The 13263-nt window shown below is 38.7% G+C and overlaps 1 protein-coding gene across 1 annotated transcript; it reads right to left on the minus strand.

Annotated features, from left to right (window-relative positions):
* Window positions 1-639: 639 nt before the first annotated feature.
* Window positions 640-11127, minus strand: LOC124285948 (neurogenic locus notch homolog protein 1-like). Its single transcript, XM_046722237.1, has 7 exons — window positions 10802-11127; window positions 10090-10263; window positions 8998-9117; window positions 8007-8042; window positions 7736-7829; window positions 1416-1536; window positions 640-735 (listed from the first exon to the last, which is right to left on the minus strand). Exons 1-7 carry the CDS (start codon window positions 11112-11114, stop codon window positions 640-642), a joined length of 954 nt encoding a protein of 317 aa, XP_046578193.1. The 5' UTR covers window positions 11115-11127.
* Window positions 11128-13263: the final 2136 nt, after the last annotated feature.

Genomic DNA, 13263 nt, shown 5'->3' on the forward strand with positions numbered 1-13263 from the left:
CATTTAGTCATGTCGTTGCTGATGATTTTCACACACGCCGTCCGATCGTAATTTCTTCTCTCAGTCTACTTGACACAAACAACTAATTAATAAAACCGACACACAGCAATTTAAGTGATTGAGTGAGTAAGTTTAGTTTTACGCCGCACTCAGCAGTATCCCAGCTCTATGGCGGCGGTCTGTAAATAATCGAGTTGGGGCCAGACAATTCAGTGATCAACAGTATGAGTATCGACGTATGCAATTGGGATAGGTTGACATGCGTCAACCAAGTCAGCGAGCCTGACCATCCGATCCCGTTAGTCGCCTCTCACCACAAACATGGGTTACTGAAGATACGTTCTAACCCGGATCTCCACGGGTCACAGCAAAATAAACTGTTGTATAAACAACAAAGAAACAAATGATGGTCACAGTTTATGTAACAGAGAGAGAGAGAGAGAGAGAGACACAGACACACACGCACACACACACAGCCCGAACGAACGCATTGTAACTTAAACAGATTCGTAATGTCATTAACCAGATTAACGGCACCCAAATTATTTCTTTACATCTATATCTACTGACATACACACTGCTGTACATTATGACGGTTACAACACTGGTTAATTGTGAAATCATCTCTCTGTGTGGGACCTACTCAGTTGTCACATCCGACTGTTGGGGTATGTTCCCAGGAGACATGCTGGAGTCCGGCGGTGACTGGGGCGTTTGCGGAGACATGCTTGAGCACTGAAACCATTTGAATTCGGTATCATTACATAATTTCATTATGTTCATATGTTTCATCAGGAGAGATTATAGTTTCATTACCAAACGGTTGCTGAGGTATATGATCTCATCTGATCCATCACCGCCTGTAGTGGCAGTCATACCTTTCCAAGCATGACATAACGTCATTGCTAAACCAGTATGCTCATAAAAATCTTTTTGACCGAATGCGTAATTTTACGAAAAGTAAGTATTATTGAACAACAAGCATAGAAATCGACAAAAATAATCCAAAGAAGTTAATGATCACCATATACTTGGCACTTGGTATATTATCGCTTACTCAAAAATATTGGAAATGATGTTTATTCTGTATTGTGTCCAATATTTAAAATACATTTAACTTCATACATTACAGTGTGAAAATTAGTCTGCCTCATAGTCCCTGAACCTCATTATATTCCCTTCCGCCCGGCCATTTATGCGATGATTAAGCGCTAATTGAAGACAGTCAAAATTTTCTCAGGTTCAGAATGTTCCAACTCACTTGGGCTCCTTTTCAATTCAAATGGAATTATTTATTTCTACCAATATATTCAGATACTAAGCGTTAGTCTCCGTGGGAATCTACCAGCTCTCTCTCCCCCCATCCTAGACAGACTACCCCCATCCCACCCACAGTGACTGCGGTGTCTACTTACAGCAGCTCCTGTGTTCAATGTGTCCCCAAGTATGTGCCCTGGGGTGTAAGCTGGAGGACTAGAAGAGTCTGCCTGATTTTTCTTGGGCCAAACAGCGCTGCTGCTTCTCCTCGTCTTGGTGCTGTCCAAATAAGTTCATATGATTACGTTTGATGTGGTTCAAGCTGTTTTCATCCCTTATATGGTACAGGGATGCTCATATGTAGCCCCAATGTAATACTAGTATCTGATGCCAACATGTGATACTAGTATCTGATGCCAACATCTAATACTAGTATCTGATGCCAACATGTAATACAAGTATCTGATGCCAACATCTAATACTAGTATCTGATGCCCACATGTAATATTAGTATCTGATGCCAACATCTAATACTAGTATCTGATGCATACATGTAATACTTGTATCTGATACCAACATGTAATACTAGTATCTGATGCATGCATATAATACTAGTATCTGATGCCAACATGTAATACTAGTGTATCTGATGCCAACATCTAATACTAGTATCTGATGCCAACATGTAATACTAGTGTATCTGATGCATACATGTAATACTTGTATCTAATGCCAACATGTAATACTAGTATCTGATGCCAACATCTAATACTAGTATCTGATGCCAACATCTAATACTAGTATCTGATGCCAACATCTAATACTAGTATCTGATGCCAACATGTAATACTAGTATCTGATGCCAACATGTAATACTAGTATCTGATGTCCACATGTAATACTAGTATCTTATGCCAACATCTAATACTAGTATCTGATGCCAACATGTAATACTAGTATCTGATGCCAACATGTAATACTAGTATCTGATGCCAACATCTAATACTAGTATCTGATGCCAACATCTAATACTAGTATCTGATGCCAACATCTAATACTAGTATCTGATGCCAACATGTAATACTAGTATCTGATGCCAACATGTAATACTAGTATCTGATGCCAACATCTAATACTAGTATCTGATGCCAACATGTAATACTAGTATCTGATGCCAACATCTAATACTAGTATCTGATGCCAACATCTAATACTAGTATCTGATGCCAACATCTAATACTAGTATCTGATGCCAACATCTAATACTAGTATCTGATGCCAACATCTAATACTAGTATCTGATGCTAACATCTGATGCTAACATCTATGTAATACTAGTATCTGATGCATACATGCAATACTTGTATCTGATGCCAACATGTAATACTAGTATCTGATGCCAACATCTAATACTAGTATCTGATGCCAACATCTAATACTAGTATCTGATGCCAACATGTAATACTAGTATCTGATGCCAACATGTAATACTAGTATCTGATGCCAACATGTAATACTAGTATCTGATGCCAACATGTAATACTAGTATCTGATGTCAACATCTAATACTAGTATCTGATGCCAACATCTAATACTAGTATCTGATGCCAACATCTAATACTAATATCTGATGCCAACATCTAATACTAGTATCTGATGCCAACATGTAATACTAGTATCTGATGCTAACATGTAATACTAGTATCTGATGCCAACATCTAATACTAGTATCTGATGCCAACATGTAATACTAGTATCTGATGCCAACATCTAATACTAGTATCTGATGCCCACATGTAATGCAAGTATCTGAACCCACATGTAAAATTAGTATCTGATGCTAACATCTAATACTAGTATCTGATGCCAACATGTAATGCTAGTATCTGATGTCAACATCTAATACTAGTATCTGATGCCAACATCTAATACTAGTATCTGATGCCAACATGTAATACTAGTATCTGATGCCAACATGTAATACTAGTATCTGATGCCAACATGTTATACTAGTATCTGATGCCAACATCTAATACTAGTATCTGATGTCAACATGTAATACTAGTATCTGATGCCAACATCTAATACTAGTATCTGATGCCAACATCTAATAATAGTATCTGATGCCAACATCTAATACTAGTATCTGATGCCATCTAATACTAGTATCTGATGCCAACATCTAATACTAGTATCTGATGCTAACATGTAATACTGGTATCTGATGCCTAACATCTAATACTAGTATCTGATGTCAACATGTAATACTGGTATCTGATGCCAACATGTAATACTGGTATCTGATGCCAACATGTTAATACTAGTATCTGATGCCAACATCTAATACTGGTATCTGATGCCAACATGTAATACTAGTATCTGATGTCAACATCTAATAATGGTATCTGATGCCCACATGTAATACTAAGTATCTGAACCCACATGTAATACTGGTATCTGATGCTAACATCTAATACTAGTATCTGTGCATCTAATGCTAGTATCTAATGCCAACATCTAATGCTGGTATCATGCCAACATCTAATACTAGTATCTGATGCCAACATCTAATACTGGTATCTGATGCCAACATCTAATACTGGTATCTGATGCAAACTGGTATATTATGATGGTATCTGATGTCAACATCTAATACTAGTATCTGATGCCAACATCTAATACTAGTATCTGATGCTAACATCTAACACTAGTATCTGATGTCAGCATGTAATACTAGTATCTGATGCCAACATGTTATACTAGTATCTGATGCCCACATGTAATGCAAGTATCTGAACCCACATGTAAAATTAGTATCTGATGCTAACATCTAATACTAGTATCTGATGCCAACATGTAATGCTAGTATCTGATGTCAACATCTAATACTAGTATCTGATGCCAACATCTAATACTAGTATCTGATGCCAACATCTAATACTAGTATCTGATGCCAACATGTAATAATAGTATCTGATGCCAACATGTTATACTAGTATCTGATGCCAACATCTAATACTAGTATCTGATGTCAACATGTAATACTAGTATCTGATGCCAACATCTAATACTAGTATCTGATGCCAACATCTAACAATAGTATCTGATGCCAACATCTAATACTAGTATCTAATGCCAACATCTAATACTAGTATCCAACATCTAATACTAGTATCTGATGCCAACATCTAATACTAGTATCTGATGCTAACATGTAATACTCTTATCTGATGCCAACATCTAATACTAGTATCTGATGTCAACATGTAATACTAGTATCTGATGCCAACATGTAATACTAGTATCTGATGCCAACATGTTATACTAGTATCTGATGCCAACATCTAATACTAGTATCTGATGCCCACATGTAATACTAGTATCTGATGTCAACATCTAACAATAGTATCTGATGCCCACATGTAATATAAGTATCTGAACCCACATGTTAAAACTAGTATCTGATGCTAACATCTAATACTAGTATCCAACATCTAATACTAGTATCTAATGCCAACATCTAATACTAGTATCCAACATCTAATACTAGTATCTGATGCCAACATCTAATACTAGTATCTGATGCCAACATCTAATACTAGTATCTGATGCCAACATGTTATGATAGTATCTGATGTCAACATCTAATACTAGTATCTGATGCCAACATCTAATACTAGTATCTGATGCTAACATCTAATACTAGTATCTGATGCCAACATGTAATACTAGTATCTGATGCCAACATGTTATACTAGTATCTGATGCCAACATATAATACTAGTATCTGATGCCCACATGTAATACTAGTATCTAATGCCAACATCTAATACTAGTTTCTGATGCCAACATGTAATACTAGTATCTGGTGCCCACATGTAATACTAGTATCTAATGCCAACATCTAATACTAGTATCTGATGCCAACATCTAATACTAGTATCTGATGTCAACATGTAATACTAGTATCTGATGTCAACATGTAATACTAGTATCTGATGCCAACATGTAATACTAGTATCTGATGCCCACATGTAATACTAGTATCTAATGCCAACATCTAATACTAGTATCTGATGCCAACATGTAATACTAGTATCTGCTGCCAACATGTAATACTAGTATCTGATGCCAACATGTAATACTAGTATCTGATGTCAACATCTAATACTTGTATGCAACATCTAATACTAGTATCTGATGCCAACATCTAATGCTAGTATCCAACATCTAATACTAGTATCTGATGCCAACATGTAATACTAGTATCTGATGCCAACATCTAATACTAGTATCTGATGCCAACATGTAATACTCGTATCTGATGCCAACATCTAATACTAGTATCTGATGCCAACATCTAATACTAGTATCTGATGCCCACATGTAATACTAGTATCTAATGCCAACATCTAATACTAGTATCTGATCCCAACATGTAATACTTGTATCTGATGCCAACATGTAATACTAGTATCTGATGCCAAACTCTAATACTAGTATCTGATGCCAACATGTAATACTAGTATCTGATGCCAACATGTAATACTAGTATCTGATGCCAACATCTAATACTAGTATCTGATGCCAACATGTAATACTAGTATCTGATGCCCACATGTTATACTAGTATCTGATGCCAACATCTAATACTAGTATCTGATGCCAACATCTAATACTAGTATCTGATGCCAACATGTAATACTAGTATCTGATGCCCAACATCTAATACTAGTATCTGATGCCAACATCTAATACTAGTATCTGATGCACATCTAATACTAGTATCTGATGCCAACATGTAATACTGGTATCTGATGCCAACATGTAATAATACTAGTATCTGATGCCAACATCTAATACTAGTATCTGATGCCAACATGTAATACTAGTATCTGATGCCAACATCTAATACTAGTATCTGATGCCAACATGTAATACTAGTATCTGATGCCAACATCTAATACTAGTATCTGATGCCAACATGTAATACTCGTATCTGATGCCAACATCTAATACTAGTATCTGATGCCAACATCTAATACTAGTATCTGATGCCAACATCTAATACTAGTATCTGATGCCCACATGTAATACTAGTATCTAATGCCAACATCTAATACTAGTATCTGATGCCAACATCTAATACTAGTATCTGATGCCAACATGTAATACTAGTGTCTGATGCCAACATCTAATACTAGTATCTGGTGCCAACATGTAATACTAGTATCTGGTGTCCACATGTAATACTAGTATCTAATGCCAACATCTAATACTAGTATCTGATGCCAACATCTAATACTAGTATCTGATGTCAACATGTAATACTAGTATCTGATGCCAACATCTAATACTAGTATCTGATGCCAACATGTAATACTAGTATCTGATGCCAACATGTAATACTAGTGTCTGATGCCCACATGTAATACTAGTGTCTAATGCCAACATCTAATACTAGTATCTGATGCCAACATCTAATACTAGTATCTGATGCCAACATGTAATACTAGTATCTGGTGCCAACATGTAATACTAGTATCTGATGCCAACATCTAATACTAGTATCCGATGCCAACATCTAATACTAGTATCTGATGCCAACATGTAATACTAGTATCTGATGCCAACATCTAATACTAGTATCTGATGCCAACATGTAATACTAGTATCTGATGCCAACATCTAATACTAGTATCTGATGCCAACATCTAATACTAGTATCCAACATCTAATACTAGTATCTGATGCCAACATCTAATACTAGTATCTGATGCCAACATCTAATACTAGTATCTGATGCCAACATCTAATACTAGTATCTGATGCCAACATCTAATACTAGTATCCAACATCTAATACTGGTATCTGATGCCAACATCTAATACTGGTATCTGATGCCAACATCTAATACTAGTATCTGATGTCAACATGTAATACTAGTATCTGATGCCAACATGTAATACTAGTATCTGATGCCAACATCTAATACTGGTATCTGATGCCAACATGTAATACTAGTATCTGATGTCCACATCTAATACTAGTATCTAATGCCAACATCTAATACTAGTATCTGATGCCAACATCTAATACTAGTATCTGATGCCAACATCTAGCACTAGTATCTGATGCCGATATGTAATACTAGTATCTGATGCCCACATGTAATAATTTCTGATGGAAAATCAACATGCATATTTCTATTTTACTACCTACGTGAAAACGTTGAGACCTATGAGTGATATCGTTCTCAGAGCTTCAAATGGATGTGGGCGTTGAGTCATGCAACAGATGGGGTCATTCTTATCTATCATATCGACCTGCTTACAGTGATAACAGCTTTGATCATGACGGTAAGATATTTAGCATGATGCTAATGGAGTTGTTAATTACCGGACTTGTTTGTTTCCGTTACTGCTTGTCAACATACTACTCACATATCGTAGATTTGTTATCAATTGTTTGTGATTACCCTTTAACCCTGCAAACCACCACAATCACCACGGCGATCAGCACCAGAGCAGACACGGTAGAAAGCACAATAACCAGCGTAGTGTTTGGGGAATCTGTAAACCAAGTAAGTAACAATCTTCACAAAGTATATTCCGGTATTTCTTACTACGTGCTGGTTACAATTAAGGTATATTAACTGACAGACATTTACAAACAAAAGGACCACTAAATTTTATTCTTTTGGACTTCAATCAGTATTGGGAGAAAGATAAGATATTTCTCGGGCTTACCCTCTGCAGCAGAATCCCGAGCAGGATGGTCATCATCTTAAAGAAATGAACGTACAATGAGTGGGTAAATGCTTCATTTAAGTATCGTTAAAGCTAATGTTTATGCAGTCTTTGTGGAATGGCAGTCTGTTTCTTAAACTTGCTTATTCCCTCAGCTTTACAAACTGCAAACAACACAGAATACAGCTGCTCGCATTGTTCCAGATTATATAACTCCTATTCTCAAATCCCTACACTGGCTTCTAATTGATGTGAAATTGGGTTTTACGTCGTGCTTGAGAATATTTCATTCATATGACGATGCACATGCATGTGTATGTGTATGTGCGGCTGCTTGTACTAGCTTAAGCTGGTTTTATAGTGCTAGCCCACTGAGATACCATGCCTCAGTGAAGCATGAATACCCCACTCAGACACATTATACTGACTCCGAGCCGATCAGTCCTTGCTGTACCCATTAATGCCGAACGCCAGGCAGGGACCAACAAGTACCATATTTTAACGTCTTTTTTGACGCGGTCGGGGATCGAACCCGTGACCTTCCGATCTCCGGGCAGACGCTCTAACCACTACACCACGGAGGCGGTTGGCTTTTTATTGAATATCGTATTGATGCTCCTCTGTATTGTCAACAAGTGTCTACACAATCTCGCGCCAGCTCAACTCAAGGATCTCATCCCAGAATTCACTCCAACCAGAACTCTTCGTTCCCATAACCAGCTCTTGTTAACAGTCCCCAAGATCTTTCCGACATGCAGCTCCACATCTGTCAAATTCCCAACTGTCAACATTAAACTTTCTGACGCTCACACAGCTTTCAAATCTCATTTGAAAAACTTTCTCAAGAGCAGTTATTACTAACTCTTCAAACCAACCATGTATATGTATTGTATATTATCCTCTGATTATTGTAGCGCCATGAGCATGCACAAGTGCATGAATACAGGCGCAGGCTACATGTCCATTAATATCATTATTTATTATTACTTACCAACGTGCACATCACAGTTTTTCCCAGTCCAACCGCTTCCACAGATACAGTCGTACCTGTCCAGACCATCCACACATGTGCCGCCATTCTGACACGGGCCGCTCCTACACGACTCGGCGACTGGAAACAGCACAGGATATATGTGAGAGGTGCATTATATCAGATATGAAGAGATACGTACACTTAGAAAATGTTGATGTCATCGACTAGATAAAATGTCTGGAATACGGGAGCATTACAATATCATGAATGATAACAACGCAATGCAAGTCAATGAACTTCAACGGCAGAGATTCCGGATTGAAACAAGACCCAACTAACCCAAGATCTTCTTCAAACACGACAAATATACATGTATGGGGGTTAATAGGCTTCGTGATTATTTTGAATGTATGTTATCCATCCCTACAAGCTTCGACCCGCGATGAAGAGATACATACACTTAGAAAATGTTGATGTCATCGACTAGATAAAATGTCTGGAATACGGGAGCATTACAATATCATGAATGATAACAACGCAATGCAAGTCAATGAACTTCAACGGCAGAGATTCCGGATTGAAACAAGACCCAACTAACCCAAGATCTTCTTCAAACACGACAAATATACATGTATGGGGGTTAATAGGCTTCGTGATTATTTTGAATGTATGTTATCCATCCCTACAAGCTTCGACCCGCGACGATCCGGGTTAAAATTGATCTTCAGCAACCCATGCTTGTCGTTAGAGGCGACTTACAGGATCGTGTGGTCAGGCTCGCTGACTGGGTTGACACATGTCATCGTATCCCAATTGTGTAGAACGATGTTCATGTTGTTGATCACTGAATTGTCTGGTCCAGACTCGATTATCTACAGACCGCCGCCATATAGCTGGAATATTGCTGAGTGCAGCGTTAAACAACAGCCAAACAAAACCAATCATGTTATTTGTGTGGTGGTATGTGGTTGGAGACGGACTGTGGAATATTGCCGAGTGCGTCATTAAGCAAGCAAGCAACCAACCAAACTAGAATCTTCATTATAGCTATACTGAAACCCAGTAATCAGAACTATATTCATATCTAACACAGCTTTATGCTATACATACAGATACATCTTGGTGTGGAAAGACTCCAGCCTCCGTTAACCATACATGTTCTCTCATAGGGACCGGTCAGGTTAAAGCTGGTGTCACATGTGTAGGTGATGACGTCATTATACTGGAACCTTCCCCCGTGTACTTTTCCGTGTGGAATGGACACTGGCTTGGCGCAGGTCAATACTGAAAAGAAAACGAGTCAACCTTTACGCAGCACGAATGTAATTTTATTATATGGCAGTATTCGTCCTATTATACTAAACATCTTGTGCGATGAACATATGCTTTCATCTTTGTATTTCTTTCATTCATATTAGATTCAGGCTTTGACGCCTGACTGACTGAGTTTAGTTTTAGTGTTATTCCAGTAACATCACGGCGGGGGACACCAGAAATGGGCTTCACACATTGTGCCCATGTGGGGATTCGAGCCCGGGTCTTCGGCGTGACGAGCCAACGCTTTAACCATTAGGCTACCCCACCGCCCCTCAGGCTTTGAGAAGACTAGCAACGAGTAACATACAAAATATCTTCGGCAACCCATGCTCGAAGGATCGCTTGATGCATGTCACTGGATTGTCTGACTCGATGATTTTTGGTGTTATAAAACTGGAACATTGCCGAGTTAAACAACAAACAAAACTGGACTACCTCGAATACTAGTAAACACCATTGTTCTTGACGGTATGTGTTACATGTTTAGATGAGGTATAATACTTACTGCTGTCACAGCATTCTCCATATCTTCCCAGAGGACAGGAGCATCCATATCCATTATAGTGACCTGTATCACAGTGTTTGTTGCAGTCCCTTCTTTCAGAAGCCCCATTTCCTCCGTCGCAGGATTCAAATGTCCCACATTCTGGCGTGTCGAGAACATTCACCAGCCTCTCGCGTATCTGTCCACCATAACATCTACTCGAGCAATTCGACCAGGCCTGCCAAGTCAACCAGTTGCATCCACAACTGTCCCATGTATCGGTTCTCTGGCATGTCGTGATAGGAATGACGGCGACCAAGATCAACCACAGCATGGTTACACCTGTAAAGAACTGGTAATGGTAAATCGTAATGTCGATGCTTCTCTGCGTGCCTTTATATTCAAGCTGATAAGAGTTGGCAAGCTTTCAAAGTTAAACAGGGATATTACTCGCTGTTCCGTTGTTCCTCTGTGTGAATTTTACGATCAAGGACCCACAAGTGCGTGAGTCAAAACACTGACTTCAATTTTCCTACAATCAAAATGTAACTTCTGTATGTCACAAGGATTTCAAGCCTTTGTGTCCAAAGACCATTATTACGTTGCCAAGAGTTGTTTGATCAGGGTTACAGCCTTAAGGCCTTTATACAGCTATCAAGGCCTAAATACATCTTTCACACCGTTTCATTGGGGATATGCAGACAAATTTAACGAAAAAGTCTATCCCGTGTATTTTCACTTCTGCAAAATATGGCAATACACTCGTTAAAAAAATTCTTTCCATCCGTCATCTTTGTGTGATTGTAAACAGCTTCAGCGCCAAAACGTGTTTTTTCATGTTTTAGAAGCGTTTGAAGAACTATTCGCCAATACGTCACCAATACAACATGCGATATTGGTCACTATAAAAAGGCAAACGTTGTGTTTGATTTTGTCATTTGTTTGCGCCTGGGAAAGAGGAAATCATCATGCCACAACTGTGTGTCGCCAATTGAAACATCGCCATAGGCCGCCTTGAAGCTGGGGAGTCGCAGATTGCAGTTACCCGACATTTCAAGGTTCGTCAGAGCAGCATATCTCGCCTTTTGAATCCTTTCCTGCAGACCAATTCCGCCCAAGATCGCCCGAGAAGCGGCCGTCCAAGAGTTACTACCCAAGCCCAGGACCGCTCACTTGCGTCATCGTCTTGCCACAGCCGTGGAGACTGCACAACCCATCCCTGGTTTGAGAAGAATTTTCGACCAAATTGTCAGGAATCGAAGTGTGAAGTGGGGATTCGACCAAGAAGGCCAGTTGTCGCCCCTGTTTTGAAAGACTTCCATCGGCGCAATCGCTTGCGGTGGTGTTGTAAAGTCCTGAACTGGAACCTTAGAAACTGGAGGCGAGTCTGGTTCACGATTCATGAATCACGATGTCTACTTCGCAGGCGAGATGGAAGACAATGTGTTTACTGACGGAGAAATAAACGTTTTGTCCCTAAATGCATTCGACAGGTTGACAGATTCGATGGAGGCATTGTCATGGTGTGAGGTGATATATCCAGCACACAAAGGTTTGATTTAGTGGTGGTTCAGGGGATTTTGACAGCAAATCGGTACATCAGCAAAGTCCTTGCACGTCACATGGTTCCGTTTATGGACCGACAGAGGGAGTTGTTCCACTCGTCATGGTCCGCTGCCTTGCCAATTCTAACGTCAGTGTCTTACCATGGCCTCTTTACCATTGAAATTACATGAAATAATTGCTCTTAAACTAACGCAATAAATTCTTCTATAAAATGGCTTATGCGTTTCTTTTACGAGTGTATGTCCCCATGAACTCTTGACTTGTTTGTGCCTGCATGGGTGCCACTATGTGATAATGGTTTATGAACACATCGTTAGAATCGAACAATATATTCGTGTTATTGTTTAAATTATAGAATTTACACAGCCACGCGAAGGCAGAATATACCGACATTCTGCCTCTGAGCCTTTCTATACTAGTATATCATGTAACACTGCAATATCAATTGCATTTATGTTACTTTAGTTATAAATACATATATCATAATAAATATGGTGGGACGTTTACAGGTAACGTAGTGTATATGCAGATCGATGTACAATGAAACCCAAATATAATCGTCAGGATTAATATATTCATTTTGTATTCACGTAAGCGTTGCTAGTTGTAATCCTCCAAATGGTGAGCGTTCGATTGAACAGAATTAGGTATAACCGTTACGAGATTTCACACTTATAACTGTCTTTGAACGTAAGACAGAAACCCTCTTAAATCAGATTGGTTGTGAAGTGGTGGAACCTTAACCCTGCTTGCCGTAAATGATTTCATTGTTTTAAATAACAAGGTGGAAAGGTTATCAGCTATTACGCTAAAGTTTTCATGGGAACATCTTACCATATATTGTACAAGTGAAAATACACCCGACAGACTTTTTCGGTAAATTCGTCTACATATCCCCAATGAAACGGTGTGAAATA

This window comes from Haliotis rubra, unplaced genomic scaffold (genome assembly GCF_003918875.1).
Source record: "Haliotis rubra isolate DU_JTF1 unplaced genomic scaffold, ASM391887v1 Scf371, whole genome shotgun sequence".
NCBI lineage: Eukaryota > Metazoa > Mollusca > Gastropoda > Lepetellida > Haliotidae > Haliotis > Haliotis rubra.

Excerpts from the sequence above, each read along its gene's own strand:
- LOC124285948 (XM_046722237.1), bottom strand. The coding sequence starts at position 11,114 with ATGCTGTGGTTGATCTTGGTCGCCGTCATTCCTATCACGACATGCCAG. Across the intron at positions 8,043-8,997 it reads AAACTGTGATGTGCACGTTG|ATGATGACCATCCTGCTCGG; the intron begins GTAAGTAATAAT and ends CATTTCTTTAAG. Across the intron at positions 1,537-7,735 it reads GTGGTTTGCAGGGTTAAAGG|CACCAAGACGAGGAGAAGCA; the intron begins GTAATCACAAAC and ends TTATTTGGACAG.